At 33.3% G+C, this 25,157-nt stretch overlaps 1 protein-coding gene across 1 annotated transcript in view; it reads right to left on the bottom strand.

The window, feature by feature from the left end:
• Nucleotides 1-394: 394 nt before the first annotated feature.
• LOC123529486 (metabotropic glutamate receptor 8-like) overlaps nucleotides 395-25,157 on the bottom strand; it is a 121,796-nt gene continuing 97,033 nt past the window's right edge. The window contains exons 4-8 of the mRNA XM_045309834.2: nucleotides 11,220-11,345; nucleotides 10,069-10,275; nucleotides 6,677-6,803; nucleotides 5,344-6,274; nucleotides 395-4,642 (exon numbers count right to left, since the gene is read on the bottom strand). Of these exons, the coding sequence (XP_045165769.2) occupies nucleotides 4,226-4,642; nucleotides 5,344-6,274; nucleotides 6,677-6,803; nucleotides 10,069-10,275; nucleotides 11,220-11,345 (1,808 nt within the window). The 3' untranslated portion in view covers nucleotides 395-4,225. The remainder of the gene's footprint in view (nucleotides 4,643-5,343; nucleotides 6,275-6,676; nucleotides 6,804-10,068; nucleotides 10,276-11,219; nucleotides 11,346-25,157) is intronic.

The following is a 25,157-nucleotide window of genomic DNA, read 5'->3' as shown; positions in this document are numbered from 1 at the left end:
AATAGAATTTTATTAACAAGTTTATTTTGTGTGCATCCGTCCAACGTTATGTATTAATCATTTCAGAACTTCGTTTAATATTTGTATTAAACTTCGTCTTTCAAAAACAAGACGTAAACATATGTCTAAATGTTTTTGTCACATAAGTAAAATAACCCGATATGTCAGCAGTAGCATTGCAATGTTGGTCCTTTTGGGCATAACACATTCTAGATTACCTACAACTTCCCCTTCTCCAGTTTCATGTTTACGCCTTTTTTGTTGTACTTGATATGTCATACATATGCTATTAATATCTCCGGTAGCTAGAACATGAGTGGTGGAGAAGATAATCTATTGATTATAGCCATTTGGTATGCGAGGATGAGAAGACAATGACATACAAGACTATATTTCGACACTTTGGTTTTATTTGGAAAAAAAAAACAACTATAATGTATCTACAATTTATTGAAGCATTTAATATGAGCACGGCTTCTCTAGTGAAATATTTTAACATATGTTTAACTATACATCAAGAGATCTGCTTAAGAAATATGCGCTTTATAGAATTAATTCGGACAGAAATAGAATATTGAAAACTGTAGCTATGTAAATTGTATGAAAATAAAGAATGTAAATTTCGGACATCTTAGTAAGCTTATAAAAACTATAGATCACTGATGTATCGAGTCACTGTATTTCATACTTAGAAAATTGTGCATTTCAAAATATTTAAGATGTTGACCTTTTAGAATAGCGACCTTATTGAGTTGTGATAGTTTAATATTTGGAAGTTCATTTGCACATATGTTTTCTAAGCATTCTGTTTGAAGAGAAAGAAACAAAATAGAAAAATGTGAAAAACCCCAGATTGTGTTCAGGATAACTATAAGCTTGTTCCTGGTTGACTGAAGGTGTTATTAAAGACTTATGATATTACCTGTAGCCATTTCATGTACGTTGATGTCACTCGACTTGGGATAAGACACATGCTTTAATAATTGTTTAATTTTGCTAGTAAAATACGAATGAGGACAATTATGTACCTCTTTGTCTTACCTGAAAAAAAAAAACAGAAAAAGAGAAAAATGTAATTAAACATATATCAAAGTACTGTGAATGTTATTTGAAATGTGACATTTCAATAGCTAATGACAATATTTTGAATAACTTGTTTTATGACATTGATTTCTAACCTAATAAGATTATTTTTTTTGTCACATGACGCACGTCTTTGCCATCCTGAGTAATTGGACTTCGTTTAAAGAGTGTCATACGGCACAAAATATGTCTCGGTAATACTATACAATTCTTTATAAGCAAAAATAGCTTCTTTTAAACAAATTTAGGGTTGAAAGTCCTACTTATGGGATTCCTGTACATAAATACCTATAACTTGGGCATTTAGGAAACGATTTATGTGGATTTACCATGATTTTCCTTGAAAAACTAGATAAGACACCAACGTAATAAAAGCAAGTAAATATTTATCAAGTTTTTAAATATTAGGATATTTTTGGCCATTTTCGAATGTTAATCCTCCGCACCCGTTGTGAAAATAAATTACAATCCTATAAGATGTTTTATAAAATGAAAGTCACAATGTTACATATTTTGAAATTATTGTCACAGAGGTCCCATATAAAGGACTATGCTTCTATGAGTAATCTTGTTACCATGCATAAGCATTGGTCAATAAAATATGTATAATTAAAAGTATTAATAAGCTAGCATAGTTTCTTCCTTAATATACTGCTTATTCGCAGAGTAATAAATAACAATGGCAAAAATTCTAAATGAGGGAAATAAAGTTCAAATGTGTTTGTTCTGCATCAAGACATTAACAAGTGTTAAAATTCGGCATTTATGTATACCTTCAAGAATATTACAAGTACAATAATCAAAAATTGTATTGTATGTACATAAGCCTGTATAAAGTGAAATATTTGCTAAATCATTTTCAAGTATGATATTTAAGTCGATAATCAAAAACGTCTTTATAGAACTCTTTGCAATATAAGTTCGCACTCCTAGTAAAACTTTATTAACAAAATGCAAAAATACAACATGCTTAAGAACGTTTTAACGTGTAACAAAATACCTGGTAAGCTTTACAAAACATGACTCATTCAAATCGCATCTGGTTTTGTTAAGTGACGATGAGATCTGTAGTTTCAATAATATCATTATTATGCATAAGTTATACAAACAAAATGTACTCCAAATTAATTAAAAATTTATCTTAAGAACGTCAAAAGAAAGTCATTATTACACATTATAGCGTATATTTGGAATTTTGCAGATAAGATGCACAAAATTCTTTTACTTTTGAAAGACAGTAAGTAAAAGTGATTACTTTAAATAAAAAAAAATTGTAAATTTTATTATTCTTCAACTGAAAGTACATCATATTAGACCATAGATCACAAAGCGACCTACCATCAACTTAGTTGCAGTTGCGATACATTTTCTCCAGAAAATAAGACACACTCTTAATACCTTACATGAACATTTTTATAAATAAACACCTGTTTTTAGTTTGAGGGATGCGTAAACATTATGTGGAAAAAACAGTAATGCATTAAAACATATGGCACTTCGAAAACACAGTAACTAATAACAAATCCTTGTGACGACTTTTGTCTTTTAACAGAGAAACATGAAACGTGGAATTTCCACGAAAACGAGGTATTCAAACTTTGCATGACGCCAACAGGTTCTTTAAAAATGGTCATATTCTATTATACATATCTGACTGCATCCAATCATGTCATTCATATGTACAGGTATAAGAAAAGTACATGTGTCATATTCCTATATAACATGATTCTTTGATACAAGCTACCTAAACAAAATGTTTGCTGACAATAGGTGCACCCAAACTAAAGATATTGAGCATAAACCAGTTTTCTATTTTTAGTAACATTGACTAAAAATACAATCCAAAGCCAGTTCTTATTTATAAAGTTATAAACTCGAAACCAGCTTATTGATGATCAAACTGAAAAAAATCTACTTTTTATTATAACTATAACGATAGTTTTCTATTTTTAGTTACCCAATGGCATTAAAATGACCTTTTTGTAAAAATAAAACGAAAAAAGAAAAAAGAATGGATCTCAGTGAGATTTGAACCGACACCCTTCTATTCCACACCACGCACAAAATTTTTATTTTTATTTCAAATATAACCTCATTTTTCTAGTTTTAGTTACCTTGACCTTGATCCAAGTGACCTCAAATATATTCTCAATCTTTAGTGTTTGATAAAAGCTATCAACACACCAAATATACTGGCAATAAGTATATCCAAACTAAAGACATTGGGTCGGAGCCATTTTTCTATTTTTAGTAACGGTGACTTCAAATATTATTCAAAGCTAATTTTTCAGATAAGCTTGCTGTATACAAATTTCGGTGGCAGTAAGTATGTCCAAACTAAAATTATAAAGCGGAAACCACCTTTTTTTGTTTGTTTTGGGTTTTCAACAGTATTTCAGTAATAGAAAAATACGACATTTTGATGATCACATTGAGAAAAAAATCTAGAGAGTTTAGTTACTGTGACCTTGACCTTGACCAAATGGCTTTAAAATGACTTTTGTTTTATCACAAAAAAAGAAAAAAAGAAAACAAAATTTTTTAGATCTCAGTAGGATTTGAACCGACGCCCTTCCGTCCCACTTACTAAAAGGTAGCTTTCGGCCCAACGCTCTAGACCACTGCCCCACCATGGACTTTTCTAAGTGTGAAGATTTAATAAGTTTTCCTGACCTTGAACTTGACTCAAATGACCCAATATAAAATCCCAACTTTGGATTGTCTATAAGCTACCTATAGGCCAAATTTAATTTCAGTACATCAATGCAAACTAAAGTTACTGAGCGGAAACCTTTTTTTTCTATTTTTTAGCAACAGTGACCTTGACTTTAACCCAAATAAACCCAAATGCAATACCCAACATTTGTCGCCTTATCATCTATCTACAGGCCATGTTTGGTGTCTATAGCTTGTTCCAAACTGAAGTTATTGTGCTCAAACCACGTTTGACGCCCGCCCGCCGGTCCAATGACATATCCCAATCTAATAACCGGTTTTCTATGAAAACCTGGTTAAAAAGGAAGATGGGCCATACAAAGGGATGCAGAACAAATAGACAATATATTTTCACATTATCAAACATAACTCAAGAAAAAGTTTACAAGAGCCAAGGAGAGATGAAAGCGATGTTATTAAAATTTACTCATTGTTCAGATGTAGACGTTGCCTTATCCTCAGTTGGTTTAGGAATAAAAGAACTTTCATCACAGAATTCGTCTTCATCCTCTTCTAAACTGTCTGAAAATACGTCATTCATTTGTTCGATCGTACTTGTAGTAGTATGAACACAATTTACAACTTTTGTAACACCTCTTACATGTCCATTGTTGCTTTCGTATGACGCATATGTTGGTTTTGAACATATTGCTGTTTGATTGTTAACGTTTGGAATGAAAGGTTTTGGAAAGCTTCTACTAGCTGATTGTAAAGAAGGGACGGCCCCTTGCCGTACGTTTTTATGTGGTTGAAATATAACAATATACACTTTAGGTCCGAATAAGCACACTAGAGCAACAGTCGCACTTATGCTTACACACATGCAAAGAGATGTGATCTCGATCTGTAAAAATAAAAATGACATGAAATGGAAGTATTTATGCAACACACCTAATACAGGATTCATACAAACATTTATATTTTTATCGCCGCCATCTTTTATGTATAAGATATAAGGATAAGATAAATATTTATACTACTAATTGAAAGGTATGTTCAAACTTTCAACCTTAGTCTAATGTTTGCAACTGTAGATGAAAAGGGCTATAAGATTTGAAGGTATAAATGATTAATTTTTGATTGTTTTGTTTTTATTCGGTTTAATGTCACATCGAAACAATTATAGGTCATACGACGACTTTCCAGTTTTGCATGGTGGAGTAAGATCCCAGATGCCTCTCCGGGCATTATTTCATCACAGGCGGGTACCGGGGTAGAACAACCAACCTTCCGTAAGCTAGCTGGATGGCTTCCTCACATGCAAAATTCTACCCCCCGAGTAAGGCTCGATCGGTAAGAAGCAAGTATTTTGAAGTCAGCGACCTTAACCACTCCGAATGATTAATTAAACTAACCCGAAAATAAACGTCGTCATAGTTCCAACACAACGAAAATCATGTATTATTAACAATTGGTATTAATTATTATTTATGATTTCGATTACCTCAGAGATTAAATATTCAGATGATATTATTCCTTGTCTAATTAAAAACGAAAATATACTTTGGTTGTGTATATTACGGACGCCGGAAATGTATAACCTACCTTGAAGTCATGATTTGCACCAAAATAGATAGGAATGAATGCCAGCCAAACGATACAAGTACTGTACATGGTAAAGGCAATATATTTTGCCTCGTTGAAGTTCTGTGGAATTTTCCTCGTCATAAATCCAAATACTGTACACAAAATTATGAGCAACATATTGTAGACTAGTGAAAGGAGTATAGCTATTTGACTAGCTTTACAAGTCAAAATGAGAAAGTCTGTATAATGTTTCTCGTACATAGTCTGTGGTTTCTCAAATCCAATCCACGTAAGACCTCCAACGATTTGTACAGATACTAAACAAAGACAAATAAAGATTTGAGATTTCGGACTAGTGTAACTTGGTCTCTTAACCATTGCCTTTACTCCTCTATTGAAAATGCGATAAATACGATTGGTCTTGATTAGAACGGATGCGTATATCAAGCATAAAGATATACCGAGAATAAACCTCTTTATTGTGCAAATTATGATCGTTGGCTTTGCAAGGAGAATAAAAGTTGTTCCGTAAGATAACAGTATACCACAGAGTAGGACATAGCATAGCTCCCTTCCTGACGCCATTATAAGAGGTGTATTATTATATTTGATGAAAACGTATAACACGTATCCGGAAGCAAATATTCCAAGCGTTGAAACTGACACCGGAAGTAAAACCCAAAGTGAGTCCCACGTCAGATGCATAACAGGAAGTGGAATACATGAGGTTAAATTAATATTTGGTGTGTATCCATCCGGGCAATCCTGGCAAGTAAATTCATTCTTTAACATCTGATGTTCTCTGCAACGAATACAGACCCAACAACATGTGTCGCTTTCTACAGTATTATTCTTGATGTATCCAAATGGACATTCTTCACTACAGACAGATCTTGGAGGCCTATCAGAACCCTTTCGAAATTTCATTGTATCATTGAATATTATTAGCCTGTAATGAAAAAGGTAAAATTACTGTATCATCATCTCAACACATGTTTTGGATTTCTGTTGCAACAAAGTTAGTGAAAGCTTATCACTGAAAGATTATATTTTGAAAAACTACGTACTTGTAAAAGATAAAGGATTTTTCGTAAAATAACTTAATGTATATAAGGTTTGGTTGAGTATTACAAATTTCTGTTTTAAAGACAGATTAAAGGCTATCATTCCCATACATGGACGTATTATCCTTTGCATAATTTGACGAGAATGTTATAGGCATATCATAATAAGACGTTTAACAATTTTTGGAAAACAAACAATTTATTCAACATTGTTTTCTACGTCCGTAGTTGCATACAAATATCAAACTAGTCTGTCCATACCCAAAATACGAACATAAAAATCAAACCTGTCTGTCCATTCTCCAATAGCAACATAATCGTAGGTTCCGTCATACATCTGTTGATACTGGAAGATATCATAGTTGCCAAGACCATCTCCTTTCTTGTCAAACTGAACAATATCACCCCCAATACCTGTATTCATATTAAGCTGGTATATAGCATTTACAAACTTTAATTCGCTTAAAGCTACAAGAAAGTATACAAATTTGGAAAAGTTGTTTGATTAAATACAACAAATCAAAGAGGCTAAAACTGCAAACTGATACAGGTCACTTAAGAATGTAGAACATTTCTTATTCATCATCATTTTTTCAGCAATTTCTGGTCCTTGCGATCATGGAGGACTATAACAGAAACCTGCTTAAGTCTGTGCTAGCGGGCATGAGAGATGTTGCACATTTCATTACCTCTTAGGAAAGGACTTAATCAAACCGAGTCTGCTAAATGTTGTTTGGCTGTGCTCAATACTTTTAAAGAACGCACAGCTTTTGTTACATCCGATACCTAAAAGCTTTACCTAATTTTGTACGGTATTCCCTGCTTAGAGAAATTTTGTTATGTTGCCTTCGATTAAACGAACATCCGTTCATAGTAAAATTACCAAAGTATCAAAGATTCTCAAGTATAGGCCGTTTTAAAAATAAAACATTTTAATATATTCAAATCATCACCTATGTCTGAATTTTACCTTTATTAAAACGTTAATATGGGTTTTGGTTTTCGCTTAAAGGGATTTCATTTGATCGTTTGAACTTTACGATAGCTGTACTCATCTCGTAAGATCTGTTTATTAATCCCTTGAGGTTACCTTAATATAAAACACATTTGCTTTCAGTATCTTTTGGTGTCAGAGCGTACAATCATTTGAAACATCATTTATCACTGAACGTTGAACCATACACATTAACTGTGATCATATTAGACATTCAATATCGAAAGCGTTTCATTATGATGACCTGTCGGGGTTTATTTTGGCTTCTCTTTTAATTATTACAAGGCGATATATAACAACAGTTGAAACATAAAATGTAATAATAATCATATTAGTTTGATTTAAACGGAAAGGGGCTTGAGTTTCAAGGTTTCTATTATTTTCTGTGATATTTTGAAACATTAAGATTCAATTTAATCGTGATAGTCAAGAATCTAAACAGATCAGTATGACAATGCACGAGTATTAACGTTCCTGCTCACTTTTTATCAAACTGGCCTGGAAACAAAAGTAATTATATGAAGAAAGATTCCTTATAAGGCGTCCTACCAGAGTGCGAAGATTAATATATTAAAATTTAAATGACATTTTTTGTCGTTCGTTACTAATTTTTCATTTATTTTTATTCATAGTCACTCACAAATAAAAATACTTTAATTAACTTTCAAATGTCAAATTACATACAACGAGCAACAGTTAGGATATGGGGACGGCCTTTGAAATAACATATCAGTAGCCATTCAATAAATATAAAGTTTGGACTAAATATACTGTTAATATTTTTCAGCTTGAAGTATTATACATGAACAACTTCTTACTTTAAGTGATTTTACTGTCAGTATGCCTTAATTACTTTTGAAAAATTATTCTGGCATAACGCATACAAACAAGCGTTTGTTTTAGCTGTACTAGCACACAGGATTATTGACGATATATAAGAAGTGACATTTTATATTGCATCCAGGATTACAGATTTTCAAATACAGATTTTACTTCTATAAAGGAAATCACTGTCGACATTTTATCAATGCCACGGGCATTATTACTTCGGTTTATTTCCCCATTGCATACTAACAATGAAGTAATAAGTAATACAACTGCACAAGCTTTTTAATGTTTTGATCCAATAATACTTTTATATTCATTCAGGGAAATTCAGTTTTCTGAAATTCCGTTATGATTTATTATATTGTTATGCTTTCATTACAATTGGTCTGATGTGTCTAGAAATGAGAAATGTTTGGCTTGCATAAGAACTGATGTCAACCATTGTGCTTTTTAAATGAAAACAACAGAAATCATTTATATAATAAAGTGGTTAAAGTAACATAACGAAAAGATAGGGCGCGTAAGTAGGATGTGATTATGATTTTAAGTTTTAAGATGTAATCTAAATTGCATTGGCACTTTGAATTTTGATGTTCTCGTTCATTGATTCTTTTCTACTTCAATCTTTTCCAGTACAGCTTGCTCCAAAGCTCTTATCTTAATCGTAACGAAATACGTTCGGCGTAAAAAGGGTTACTGGAACCAAATTATTTCGGCCTAACTAGTAGTTGTGTTAGTGTTCTTCAAGTGCGTAGCTAAATGTAACAAGAAACTAGTTTCCGCTATAGTTTCTATCGAGAAATAGCATTCCATTAAAATTAAATATATCACGCACTGAAGTTCAATTAGTTGTACTTGCTATAAGATAAGTAATAATACAAAAGACCAATATGAATAACCACCTTCCAAAAACACAGTCTCTCAAAACACAAAACACTACATCAGTGTATATGTCTACACGATAGAAATATAGAGAAAGTAATAAATTAGACATCAAAGAAAAAAACGAAGACAAGTAATTACCGCCTTGGAAAACACCTGTTAATAGCTTCAACTGGGTAATTGCTTGCTTTCATTTTTCCACATATGTATGTAGGAAGTTTTAAAACTCTTCTAGTAAAACGATTCTGGCCTTTTTCATAGTAATTTAATAGAAGAAGCAAAACAAAAATAGCCCATAGGAATAACATTTTCTGAACACCGCCTCCCTGAAACGAAACTTTACAGCAGTGTAAAATACATAGATAAGGTAAAACAACTGCACAGCAAAGACAACGCAAAGAAATAACACAGTAAGGCACCGCCTTAAACAGGTCAGTGGAAAAAATCAATGGGGAGTTTAGACTGATAAACTGTGCGCAAATTCTCACTCAGTCCCAAACATATTTCAGGTTACGGGACAGTATAAATCAAATGTGTCCCTGCCACCCAGGTGAAATTTTGTTATTAACACTTACACATGAAATGGTAACATAAGGCACGATATGTATGTCAAAATACATATAACAGAAGACATAGAAAACAATAAACGCATGTATTACTATTAAATGCCCTTGCTGAAAGTATAGCAACTAAGGAAACACCATTAAGGACTCGACGAATCTAGCCAGAAGAGAAGTTTCAGTCTCATCGAGCTTACAAAACTGCAAATCATAGAGACTTCTAACTGTATCGTCACACGCAGCGGAAAGCATAGCGCTAAACCTTAAAATGACTGAATCTGAGAAAACAAATCTGCTTCAGTTAGTGATATGTAGTGAACTAATTACGCAGTATTTGATAGCGGCATACCTGTTAAAGTGTATAAATCATTATTCTGAAGTGTAAGTGCTTAAATGACGTCACGTTTCAACGTACCTGTAAAGGAGACATTTCTGATATAACGGAGGACATCTTCACCGCTCAGATAACCCCTGTGTAGACACGTCGATAGTCTGTCGGGACACCGTTTTTCTAGGAGAGTGTGTACAGCGTGTGCTAATGCATACACAGAGTCTATAACAAATTGTACAAGACCCTCTTGCTCGTAGTGTTCCCTGTTGAAAGCGGCAATGTCTTCATGGCCTAAATATAAAATTCCGTAAACTGATTATACTTACTGTAAATTTAATATTCAGAATTGTTTTTGTTTCACAGATATTCACAAACAGAGCAAGTTATAAATACACTGTACGTACTCAATTCCCAAACAACGCCGCGAGTATGTCAGTTGTCATGGAAGTGTCGCAAAAATTATCAAATCAATAGTACATTAAATTTGACGTCATTGGTGTTAACATTTATGTGTTGTAAAATATTATCAGTAATATAATAAATAAATAAAAAAAACCATTGAACATGTTTTAATTGACTGTTAAGGAAATACATGGATTCTAATATTCTCTTTGTATATGTACTCTGTATTTTGACCAGATCTTCGGCCTGTGATTTTTTTTATCTTACTTGCTTACGAAGAACGAAGGTAAGTTTAATGAGAATTTTTGTTTCACTTGCAAACAAAATTATTTTAAATATTTAGTATCTAAATATCTTAGTTTTATATTTTGGATTAAAATCACTATTCATCAATTCCTTTGTAGCAAAATGCAATGCGAAGTTCTCCTTTGTAGCACAATGTAATGCAAAGTTCAAGTGTGACAACATACCTCTTTACCTGTCTAATATACCTTAAACTCAGATACTTGCTTTTAATCCGTAAGCAAGACATTATATCATAATACAATTATTTGTTTAGATATCAGTATAAATGTCTAAAATGGACTAAACGTATCTACAAAATCAAAACTCTCCAGGTAAAACGGTACGGCCATAACTAACGCATCCTTCTTGACATTTAAAAAAGGCAGGTATGGCAAACAAAATAAAAGTGTCATGTTAGTTTTCATTACCTACTGGGTAAAGTCTTTCAAGGACGAAAAAATATATATTTCTTATTTTAGTAATATGCCTACCAGTCTGTAAACGTTCTAATCTACTTCAAAAGTGTACATATAATAATATTAACTTACGAGTACACCTGGTTCTGTTGGCATGCCCTTTCATGCTGCAGTCAAATATGGATTCCCAGTACTCCATGAACCACGGATCTTTCTGCACATGCGTAAGATTAAGCTTCAGAAAATAGTCGTCAAACTCTGAAAGCAACAACAACAAGTTATGTTATACTGACATAAATGAAAACGTTATTTTGCTCAACTTGCAAATCATAAATCATTTGCATTTCAATTTCTATGAAGTTATCTATCTCTTAAATCGTACATGTTTTGTCTGGTAACAACTCAGATCTCAATATTATTCGTTTGGGACTATTTTTCGTGATTTCGTTGTCGCGTCTAAAAATTAAATTGTAACTATCATATTAAAAGACCTATGTATTGTATCTTCAAAAGTTTACACAAAATCGTTCTTTCCTTATGCAATTATCCCTTTGGGCAATTTTGTTACGGCCATGGATTTAGATCATTACACACTTAATACTAAAATGTAGTAAAAATGTTTTTCACATCAATTCCTTACAGTTAAGATCACTGGCGCCAGATCAGAAAGAAAATGCCTCTGTACATGTTATACCCTACCCCTAGGTATTCTATAAGAACCATGGTCGTGAACGGGAAAATATACTAACCCATTTCAGTCGCGTATTTCATACCTAAAACACGCTGTTCATTAAAAGTGTACTATTGATATTAAACAAGCGATAATTTATCTTCCATCGTGCACCAGTCACATTGTCTCAATATTCCATATTGCAGAGATGTTCCATATATTTTATGCTTTAGTCAACGTTACAGAAAAAACTTGCGTGAACTCCCCTAATGAACATCCGGTCTAGAGGTCACGACAGTGTGCACATGTTAAGCGAAATGTAAACAAACAAAAACAGAATGCAATATATTCACAGTTTTACGATAAGACTCGAAATGATGAATGAAATTCATCTTGTTGTATATGATTTTGAATTAGAAATCATACATTGGTATACATCTATTCTGTTTATTTAATTCATTTTGCACATTTATACTGCATATAAACATTTTAGCGTACACGTGTAGTAAAATGACGACTGACATACATTTTCACATCAGCCAATCAGAATGGTTTTGTAATCTAGAACGGAACTTCACCAGGGAAGTTCAAGCAAGTTTTTTTGTGTAACGTTGAAAAACAGTAAACTACACGTTGTTTTTCTAAGATAAGAAGTATTGAAGAAATGTGACCGGTACACAATGGAAGATAAATTACCACTTGTTTAATATCAATAGTACACATTTACTGAACTGCGTGTTTTAGGTATGAAATACGCGATTGAAATGGGTTAGTATATTTTCCCGTTCACGACCATGGTTCTTATAGAATACCTAGGGGTAGGGTATAACATGTACAGAGGCATTTTCTTTCTGATCTGGGGCCAGTGGTTAAGATGCGGGTTAGTTAGAAATAGCAAGTTAATGCTGCAAATATCTTTAATACGTGACATTTTTGCCGAAGTTTATCATGTATGAAGGTCAAATATCACCATAATGACTGTAGAATCAAAAGAATAATTTTCTAGCAAATCGTGTTTCTCTGTAGTCTGACTAGATGTCAGATACTTAAATGACGTCGGAACTAGACACCGACATAAAACGTACACGGTTATGAATTTTATAGACATAATTCACCTGTTTGTTTAGATGGATAGATTTATTTCTGTGTACAATGTATATATTCATGGCAATATAAATAACAATATATAGATAATAATGAACAAGTATGCATGTTAAATAAAGCCATGTCATATACATTATAACACAAAGGATGACACAAAAAAAAAGAGACAGAAATCATCTAAGATTTCCATTTTGTTCCTTGTAAAGTATAATATGGTATGACATGGGAAGACATATCACAGAAAAAAAGAAAGACTTAGGTTATCATAATTCACAGATAGAAAATTATAAAAAAAAACTAACATTATCACAATAGATGGATTACAAAAAAGGTATTATATATCATTATCTAATATTTTATTCTATATAACTGAGATTGCAAAATTATCTGGTAAAATAACGTAACAAGTACGCTGTCTGGGCAGTCCTAGCGCTCAGTACTGCACCTTATGTAATACTTGAAGCTAAATCATGAAAGTATGATATGAAACTTACTATGGTAAAATCATGCCATGAAACATCTAGCAAAAATGACTAGCAGAGAATGAATCTATCCGATTAAAATCGTACTGGAACCTTAAAATGGTTAAAACAATTTTAAACAAGCAAAAGCAAATAATTTCATTAGTCAAATCAAATTAAAAGAAAATGAATGGTTTGTTTGGGTGGGGGGGGGGGGGGGTGGGTGAGGATACAACAGTTTACATGTTGATTATAAATATTGGTAGAAAACGAAAATTGAAAAAAAAAAAAATGGGGGGGGGGGTGAGAGGGAGGGGGGTGACCAATGTAAGGTGGTGACCAGGTGTAGGTACACAACATCACATGTTTATAATAAATGTGCATGGAAAAGAATGGAAGAAGTTTAATGAAATTCTTCCAACTGGTTGGTTTGTTATGTACAGATCTGTGGATTTTTAAACAATTAAAGGGCAATAACTAAATGGAAAATTGACCAATCGAAAAAAAACTTGAAGGGCATCGTCGCAGTATCTTGGTTCATGTCTATTTCAGGTTTGATGAAATTCTACCTGCTAGTTACTGAGAAATGGCTGCAGACGGACATTTTTCATTAAATCAAGGGCAATAACTCTGAGGGAAATTGACCTATCAAAAACAAAAATTGATGGGCATCAGGGCAGTATCTTGGTTCATGTCTATTTCAAATCTGATGAAATTCTACCTGTTAGTTACTGAGAAATGGCTGCAGACAGACATTTTTTATTAAATCAAGGGCAATAACTCTGAGGGAAATTGACCAATCAAAAAAAAAAAAAACTTGACGGGCATCATCGCAGTATGTTGGTTCATGTTTATTTCAAGTTTCATGAAATTCTACCAAGTAGTTACTGAGAAATGGCTGCGGACGGACGGACGGACGGACTGACTGACGGACTGACGGACTGACGGACGGACAACGCCATTTCAATACCCCCCTCCCGATTTCATCGGCGGGGGATAACAAATTCAGGTAATACTAATCAGGTGTTATTTGAACAGTTACTTAAACCTTGAAATTTCTGTTGCATCCCTAACAGATTGTACAGGTTACAACCATTATATGCGAAGGAGATTTTAACGAAACCTTTCTTTTTTGGCGAAACGTTTACTATCTGAATAAGAATTGTTCATTATTGTTAATTATTGTTTGAATCATGGAGGACTAATTTGAGAAGTTTTTATACATATCTTCTGCATGTTTGATAAACTGGAAGATATGACGTAACGCCATTTATACAGATATCATACAATAAAGCATTGACCCACAATAAGGAAAAGAAAAATCATAAAGCCAACAATACTTTCTGTTTGAAGATAAAATCTGACACCAGTGCAATAATTCCAAATTCAATCTGACTAAAGTACATCTCCTATTATGCTACGCATAGGATCTGACAACGAGCTATTGAAGCCTCGTTCTGACGACTCTCCCGCTAGCCAATCAAGAGCTAACTTACAACATTCTGCAAGCTTTAAAAAGCCCTGGTTTTGATATCTACAGTTTTTATGTCGAAAGATGTTAGATAGCCTGTTAGCTCAGTCGGTGTGGGACTTGCTTTGTAAGCGAGAGGTCCCGGGTTCGAGCCCTGGATTGACTGCAAATTTTCTTACTCTTTGACATTCGAACAAGTTGTCTGATTGGTTCAAATAAATATACATTTGTGAAAATATAAATAGCAATACTGGTAATCCAAAATATACAGAAGACGTATGTGAATGGGTCGTTTTCAGATCTTCGTTTAGAAGATCAAGTACTTAAGTCAGATTGGCCTTGAAATCCACCTGAAACTTGTAGATCTCTTCAAGTATTGGCAAATATCTTAATTAATAACCACACGGAGTTCTACATTTTATTTGAATATATGACAGACAATATGATACAATTTACAATTGTGAAAATTCTAACTAAAATCTACATTGTAGAAGAGTTTCTTTCCGCAAATCGAAATTGTTATTTTCCCATAATTATATACCCATTAGAAAAATGTAAGTGAGGTCCAAATGTTTCAAATCAGTCTAACAAAATATCAAATGCACAGCTTGTCTATTTTGTTTGCCGCATTTTCTTAGCATATTCTGAGTTTTTTTTTAAATAAAATAGGACTTTATCAAATTCTACGTATATGGCACGCCAATTGTCCAACTATTACGTGAACCCTAGTTCACGGCCGAAAAACTAGGATTAACGATCGATAAACCAGGTTTTTCGAACGTAAAACCAGGTTTTTCGAATACTAACCTATATTTTCGAGCGAAAACATAGGATAACACCGTGAACCATAATTCACGCTCGTAAATGTAGGTTCACGATTGTAAACCCAAGTTCACGGTCGTAAACATAGGTTCACGTTCGTAAACTATAGTTTACGAGCGTGAAACGGGGTTTACGAGCGTAAACATAGGATAACGATCGTAAACATAGGAAAACGACCAAAACTCATAGTTCAACCGAGAAACCTAGTTTATCAAACGTAAACCATGGTTTACGGTCGATATATCAGGATTATAGAATCAACAATGATTTCGGACGTGAACATGGGTTAACGGCCATGAACCTATGTTTACGGACGTGAGCCTATGTTTACGACCGTGAACCTATATTTTTGAACGTGAACCTATGTTAACGAACGTGAACTTGGGTATACCAGCGTGAACTTAGGTTTACGTTCGATAAACCATGTTTTCCGAACGTAAAACCAGGTTTTTCGAATACTAACCTATTTTTTCGAGCGAAAACATAGGATAACGTCGTAAACCATAGTTCACGCTCGTAAACGTAGGTTCACGTTCGTAAACCCAAGTTTACGGTCGTAAACATAGGATAACGGCCGAAATTCATAGTTCAATCGAGAAACCTAGTTTATCGAACGTAAACCATGGTTTACGATTGATATACTAGGATTATCAAATCAACTACCAATTTCGGCCGTAAACCTATGTTAACGGTCGTGAACCTATGTTTACAAGCGTGAACATAGGTTTACGAGCGTGAACCTATGTTAACGAACGTGAACTTGGGTATACCAGCGTGAACTTAGGTTTACGTTCGATAAACCATGTTTTCCGAACGTAAAACCAGGTTTTTCGAATACTAACCTATTTTTTCGAGCGAAAACATAGGATAACGTCGTAAACCATAGTTCACGCTCGTAAACGTAGGCTCACGTTCGTAAACCCAAGTTTACGGTCGTAAACATAGGATAACGGCCGAAATTCATAGTTCAATCGAGAAACCTAGTTTATCGAACGTAAACCATGGTTTACGATTGATATACTAGGATTATCAAATCAACTACCAATTTCGGCCGTAAACCTATGTTTACGGTCGTGAACCTATGTTTACAAGCGTGAACATAGGTTTACGAGCGTGAACCTAGGTTTACGGCCGTGAACTAAACCATAGTTTACGGACATGAACATATATTTACGTGCGTGAAGGTAGGTTTACGGGCGTGCACCTATGTTTACGAGCGTGAAACTACATTTCTCGAACAAAACTATGATTTTCGGTCGTAAACCTAGGTTCACGTTCGTAAACTATGGTTCACGCTCGTGAACCCAGGTTCACGCCCATAAACGTACGTTCACGCTCGTATACCAAGGATAACGACCGAAATTTATTGTTCAATCGAGAAACCTAGTTTATCGAACGTAAATATGACTTCAAGAACGTAAACTGTGGTTTACGACCATAATCCTGTGTTTTCACTCGTAAATATAGGTTAATATTTGATAATCCTTGTTTTTCGACCAAGCACGTAATTATTGGATACCTGGCTTGCCGTGAATCATTGTTTACGGACGTGAACCTATGTTTACGAGCGAGAACCTATGTTTACGACGGTGAATTGGGTTTACGAGCGTGAACCATAGTTTACGAACGTGAACCCATGTTTATGTTAGATAAACTAGGTCTTTCGATTGAACTATGAATTTCGGTCGTTATCCTATGTTCACGAGCGTGAACCTATATTTACGGTCGTAAACCCATGTTCACGGTCGTAAACCCAAGTTTACGGTCGTTAACATAGGTTCACGTTCGTAAATTATGGTTCAGGCACGTGAACCCAGGTTTACGCTCGTAAATATAGATTCACGCTCGTAAACTTAGGATAACGACCGAAATTCATAGTTCAATCGAGAAACCTAGTTTATCGAACGTAAACCTGGGTTCACGAGCGTAAACTGTGGTTTACGCCCGTTATCTGATGTTTTCACTCGAAAATATAGGTTAGTATTTGAAAAACCTAGTTTTACGTTCGAAAAACCTAGTTTATCGATCGTTAATCCTAGTTTTTCGACCGTGAACAGGAGTTTACGTAATTATTGGACAATTTGCTCGCCATATACGCAACAGAAAGAAAGTCGAACGCTTGGAAGTATATTTAAGTTATCGCCTACTGACGAGACAAAATTGATTTCATTCTACGATATTGTTGTAACTGACACTAGCGCATTTGCGGAGGAAATACATTAACGAATATTTTATACGATTTTCAGGCACAAACATCACTTTAAGACATTTATTTCATCAATATATTTGGCGTTATTCATGAATTTGTGATAAAGCAGCTGCCTTCAAGCCCTGTTGACTGGCAATAGGTAGATATCTTATCAAATTGTCCATACAAAATGGCTGGGTGTGACTTTTATAGCGGTGTTTCCCCATTTATACTGTACTGTTATGACAGTTCTATCATGCAAAATAAAGAACAATTCAAGGTATAAAATAAATTTGGTTTATTCTATCAGTGGCCAATAAGCTAGGCTTTGCCGGACGTCATTTTAGAACCAGTTTATGAAGTTGACAACTTGCACACAATAAATAAGTTTAAACTATCGAATATATTCTTGCACTTTAAGAACGATTTGTGTCGTTCACGTAGTTTCTAAATTAATTTTGAATATGCGAACTAGACAGTTTATTTCACGTAACGTGAGTACCATTATTCAAAAAAGTATTGTTGTTGTGGCTTTAATTCACACTCTAATGGATGTTGTTTAATCTGTACTATATGTTCACCAGCTTTAAGTGGTATAATAAAATAGTTTCAGCAAATTGATTAAAATAATGTGCTGCTGATTTAAAGATGACTTTCAAAATTTTTTATGGAGCCTTTTCTAAACGAGACTCTGTCAGCGATATTTATTTTGCGGATATGACTTATAACAATTTTATTAGACAATCACCAGTGAATTAAGACTCCTCACACCCCACCCCTCGCCTAAACAAAGGTTGCAAAACAAAAGAAATATTATGTAATATTGAATCGCCTGCATACTGCTTAGAGAAGAAAACAACTTGTTCAATATGTATCTAAGAGGTATGATTTATATACACTGCTGTTCGTTGACATTTTTTAATTATTTTTTGAGCTAAAATATTATGAATACATGAAACAAAACAAAATTTAATGAAGGTCTGATTTTCAGTTTTTTTTTTTTTACAAGAAAAGATTTTAAAATATTTAAAATATAAAAAACTGAAACAGAAACTAAAAATAGTTAAACACCTGCGTTCTTACTACCCCCTGAAAAAATAACTAATCTGGATTTAGTCATTTTTAATAACCGAAATACTTAAAATACAACTTTACATGCAAATATTAACTTAATTGCGTTAATTTTTGAGGAAATTTATATTTAGACGTACATTCTTACAAAAAAAAAAATGAATACAGAAATGAACAAATAAATAACAATTAACATGCACACATTTGCAATTTATTCAACAGTCGGTAAATTTACATTCGTTTGCTAGAACCGGAAATAGACTGTAGATCAAATCAGGAGAATTGTGACAAATAATTTGTTTTAATGTAAATTTGTCGTGCACGGTTGATTTCACTATCTTAATAACTTTACTGCACAGCGAGATTGCATTGTCACCAGGAGAAATATATATATATATATATATATATATATATATATAAAAAAAAAAAACAGACACTGCTTCATAGTAATGGAACACGTAGGGATTTTAAGAGTTTCCATCAACCTACAGTCCCGTTGTAATTAAAAAAAACATATTTTGCACAGACTAAACTTCATAGCAAACGTGCTCATTTGATACGTGTGACTATCTGTGCATGATGCAGTAACGTAGCTCGCATAAAAGGTTTAAGTTTAATCTTTTATACAAGCATCAAGTTGTTTTTCTTTTTTTTTTTAGCTTTGGCGGCCGCTATGAGCAACTAAGTGAACCCGTTTGAACAATTTAGGTAGAGGACTACCCAAGGAACATTCACGTCATGTTTCATCAAAATCCATTTAGTGGTTTTGAAGATGTTATATAAAGAAATTGTTGACGACGCACGCACGCACAACGGACAAAGAACACAGTGTGATCACAATAGCTCTTCATGGGCACTTCGTGCTCAAGGGGAGCTAACAATTAGTGCATAGGGGAGCTAAAAATTTAAATACTGTAACTGTTTAAATAACGGAACGCCTGAGAAAACTGATAAGCATTTATGCAGTATCAGTTTCTTATCCAGAATTGTAAAGAAAGCATAATGTTACAGTACGACAAATCTATCGAACATGTATAAGAAAATTCTACATTGTTTGGAATATATCACATCCAGAGGTTTAAGTACTCGATATCTTGATATGATACATTTGGATAAAAAAGAAAGAAATATATTAGCTGACAAACATATTTCACCAGAGAACACATTTTCCTCTAAGCTGCATCATGCTTGAACTGTTTATTTTGTGAAAGGAAATACATTAACGAATATTTTATACGATTTTCAGGCACAAACATCACTTTAAGACATTTATTTCATCAATATATTTGGCGTTATTCATGAATTTGTGATAAAGCAGCTGCCTTCAAGCCCTGTTGACTGGCAATAGGTAGATATATTATCAAATTGTCCGTACAAAATGGCTGGGTGTGAATTTTATAGCGGTGTTTCCCCATTTATACTGTACTGTTATGATAGTTCTATCATGCAAAATAAAGAACGATTCAAGGTATAAAATAAATTTGGTTTATTCTATCAGTGGCCAATAAGCTAGGCTTTGCCGGACGTCATTTTAGAACCAGTTTATGAAGTTGACAACTTGCACACAATAAATAAGTTTAAACTATCGAATATATTCTTGCACTTTAAGAACGATTTGTGTCGTTCACGTAGTTTCTAAATTAATTTTGAATATGCGAACTAGACAGTTTATTTCACGTAACGTGAGTACCATTATTCAAAAAAGTATTGTTGTTGTGGCTTTAATTCACACTCTAATGGATGTTGTTTAATCTGTACTATATGTTCACCAGCTTTAAGTGGTATAATAAAATAGTTTCAGCAAATTGATTAAAATAATGTGCTGCTGATTTAAAGATGATTTTCAAAATTTTTTATGGAGCCTTTTCTAAACGAGACTCTGTCAGCGATATTTATTTTGCGGATATGACTTATAACAATTTTATTAGACAATCACCAGTGAATTAAGACTCCTCACACCCCACCCCTCGCCTAAACAAAGGTTGCAAAACAAAAGAAATATTATGTAATATTGAATCGCCTGCATACTGCTTAGAGAAGAAAACAACTTGTTCAATATGTATCTAAGAGGTATGATTTATATACACTGCTGTTCGTTGACATTTTTTAATTATTTTTTGAGCTAAAATATTATGAATACATGAAACAAAACAAAATTTAATGAAGGTCTGATTTCAGTTTTTTTTTACAAGAAAAGATTTTAAAATATTTAAAATATAAAAAACTGAAACAGAAACTAAAAATAGTTAAACACCTGCGTTCTTACTACCCCCTGAAAAAATAACTAATCTGGATTTAGTCATTTTTAATAACCGAAATACTTAAAATACAACTTTACATGCAAATATTAACTTAATTGCGTTAATTTTTGAGGAAATTTATATTTAGACGTACATTCTTACAAAAAAAAAAAAAATGAATACAGAAATGAACAAATAAATAACAATTAACATGCACACATTTGCAATTTATTCAACAGTCGGTAAATTTACATTCGTTTGCTAGAACCGGAAATAGACTGTAGATCAAATCAGGAGAATTGTGACAAATAATTTGTTTTAATGTAAATTTGTCGTGCACGGTTGATTTCACTATCTTAATTACTTTACTGCACAGCGAGATTGCATTGTCACCAGGAGAATATATATATATATATATATATATATATATATATATATATATATATATATATATATATAAACAAAAAAAAACAGACACTGCTTCATAGTAATGGAACACGTAGGGATTTTAAGAGTTTCCATCAACCTACAGTCCCGTTGTAATTAAAAACATATTTTGCACAGACTAAACTTCATAGCAAACGTGCTCATTTGATACGTGTGACTATCTGTGCATGATGCAGTAACGTAGCTCGCATAAAAGGTTTAAGTTTAATCTTTTATACAAGCATCAAGTTGTTTTTCTTTTCTTTTTTTAGCTTTGGCGGCCGCTATGAGCAAGTAAGTGAACCCGTTTGAACAATTTAGGTAGAGGACTACCCAAGGAACATTCACGTCATGTTTCATCAAAATCCATTTAGTGGTTTTGAAGATGTTGTATAAAGAAATTGTTGACGACGCACGCACGCACGCACGCACAACGGACAAAGAACACAGTGTGATCACAATAGCTCTTCATGGGCACTTCGTGCTCAAGGGGAGCTAACAATTAGTGCATAGGGGAGCTAAAAATTTAAATACTGTAACTGTTTAAATAACGGAACGCCTGAGAAAACTGATAAGCATTTATGCAGTATCAGTTTCTTATCCAGAATTGTAAAGAAAGCACAATGTTACAGTACGACAAATCTATCGAACTTGTATAAGAAAATTCTACACTGTTTGTAATATATCACATCCAGAGGTTTAAGTACTCGATATCTTGATATGATACATTTGGATAAAAAAGAAAGAAATATATTAGCTGACAAACATATTTCACCAGAGAACACATTTTCCTCTAAGCTGCATCATGCTTGAACTGTTCATTTTGTGAAAGGAAATTTCAAACTTTCACAGAAATAAAAACAGATATTTTTCAAATATTTTTCGTAGCTTCACTTATTAAGTGAAGCTATAGACGAGCAGTATCTGATATAGATAGACCCCTGCAGAAACTTAATATGAAGTAAGTGGACACTTCTAACTCACTGGCTGTTACATTAAACATTATTATTGACAAGTTTTAGTCCTAAGGCTTGTGTTTTTTCCTCGTGTAAGACTTCCAGGTCACATTAAAACGTATACGTATATCAATGAATATCAAAAGCGAATACGTAAGAATCGCCCAAAGTATACATAAGATAATACATCCTTTTTTTTTTGGAAGATTCCTATCAGTTTGCGCAAAGATAAAAATCTTTCGGTTAGAGTGGCATCAAAGAAATGTTCTTTCATATCGAGAGTTATTCCTGAACAGGTGTTTTCCCCGCATGTAAACATGACCGATACATGTAAAGCGATTTGCTGAAACCTTTATTAGTGTATGTTTCCTTTCTAAAATAAGTCTGTCAGTGTTTATGCAAAGACTACACTTGTATCATTTGGAATAAAATAATTATTTAAGAAAGTTAGAATATTCATTTGCTTTGATACAACATATCACGTAATAAAAGGACTCACGAACGAACTCGGATATTTACTTCCCTTGTTATACATGATAACAATTATTTTAATTAATGATGTAAAATGTGCGTCCGTGTACTGGTAGTAAATATCATTATGTGCTGTGACCACTGAACACCTCCAATAGCAATTCATGCACACTCATAACATGAAATTATGCGAGCAGAATTACAACACCGATAGAAAGATTTCTGAAAGATTATGTAAAAGGTCTTAAGATTTAATCGATGTTTGCAATGTAAATGCAGAGTTTAAACAACTAAATAAACAAAATTTAAAACACACATGAACCATGGCTGTCAGGCAAAAACAAAATGATTTAAAGTTTTGCTTTACTTACAGCATACATGAGAAACGTTACAAACTATTTAAGTGTTGGTTATATATTTTGAAGTGAGGTAGTTTTCCTTCTTGCATATAAATGCAAGATATATACTTCATTTTAACTAATGTGTTCACAAATATACAACATGTGGCCATTGTGTTGCCTAAAGCGGATGCCCTCGACTTCTTCTTGCTCTATTGATACAATTATGGTCACAAGTCAATGCCCTAGAGGAAGGGAATTTCCATAATATTTTCCTCTTTGATTTAACTGTCTGTCACTGTAATCCTTACACACACGCCTGTTAGGGTCTTAAGTCAACAGCTTGCTAGGCTATCTCAGCATCAGTCGAAGGTCGACAGCTCGTAGTTTGAATGTAGAAATATTTCAAAGTCTGCTTTTGTTTACTATCATTTTTCTCTCGAATATTTTTACACTAGGACCATGGTTATATGATGAGATATAAGTAACATGACATTTAATGTTTGGCAATTCGTAAAACTGGTTAATAATATGCTTTCTCATCTAGTAAACACTAGTGCATATGTGATCGTCCACATATTTTGTTGTTTCCGCGCATTTGTGTTAGAAATGACGATTACTTAAGCCTAGTGTATTTGGAGAGTGAAATTGATAAATCAGTTATATCTATTAAACAATTTACTGTCCTATTTATTGTTATATTTGAAGGTATCACATTAATTGGGATGGGGCGGGGGGGGGGGGGGGGGGGGGTAAATAGTACGCTAAAAGCTCGTTATGAAAATTGGAGGTATATGTTTGACGAAAAAGATTATAAGAAATAAGATTATACCAATCAAATTAAATTATCTTCAACTGATGGAACGGTAGTTTGAAAAAATGAAAAATTACAAAATGAGTTTTTGGAATGGGATGACATTATACATGGTCCGTGGGCCAAGGCAAAAAAATTTGAAAGTCGTGACCCAGAAATTAGGCAAAGGTTGAGCTATACCATGATGTTATACTATCATTCAGGGAACTTTTAAGGGTGGATGTCGGTCTGAGCGACATGTCAGTAAAATTTAATGACGATTTTAAAAACGTTGGTGTTTAATAAATACGATTTAGCATTGCATAGGGATATCGCTGATTTGGATGGTAAAAGAGACATTTATGCGACATTTCTTATAACAAATCTTATCTTTTAATGTCTGAAATAATCAATAATTTACTTTTGTTGTAAAAGAATGCTACGATATGTATCATATACTGAATAAAATGTAAAAAGTAGGGGTTGATGTACCCCACCCACCACATTAGTACATATATTTATGCGGGAAATCTTTAGAACTTTTAATCCTTTATAAAGGAACAGAATCCTAATGTTTACAGTAAAGAAAACGAAATGAATGAATAATTAACTAAAATTTCAGACACCTTTACACTTTAATGTCAGTTGGCTAAACTTCTGGTTTATGTTTTATTTCTGGGCGAATTGCATACTGACAGACCTATTCTTTTCTAGTGCAGTAGAGATGATGAAAGTATTGCAAAAACTAAAACGACCGCAAAAGTTTTATGGAAGTTCCCTATGGAGAACATCAAAATGGAAGCAGATCCAGCAATATAAGTCTTTTTTCAAGATGACAGCTATTTCAAATTAATCCAAAATTATTATACATATGAGTTAATGCAACAAAAGTTTTTTTTATATTTTGATGACTTTAGTTCTCTTCTATGCTAGCTTAGGTCTTCTTAGTAGTCATTTTGTACGTAGTTATTAAATCACCCAAAATTTATGTTTGTTAAACTACCAACAAATTAGATTATTTAGTTACGCAGACTATACAAATTAAGACGGCCACCACTT

The sequence above is a fragment of the Mercenaria mercenaria genome, chromosome 13 (genome assembly GCF_021730395.1).
Source record: "Mercenaria mercenaria strain notata chromosome 13, MADL_Memer_1, whole genome shotgun sequence".
Lineage (NCBI taxonomy): Eukaryota > Metazoa > Mollusca > Bivalvia > Venerida > Veneridae > Mercenaria > Mercenaria mercenaria.
The sequence above is the reverse complement of the archived record's forward strand: the minus strand, read 5'-3'. Positions and strand labels throughout refer to the sequence as shown.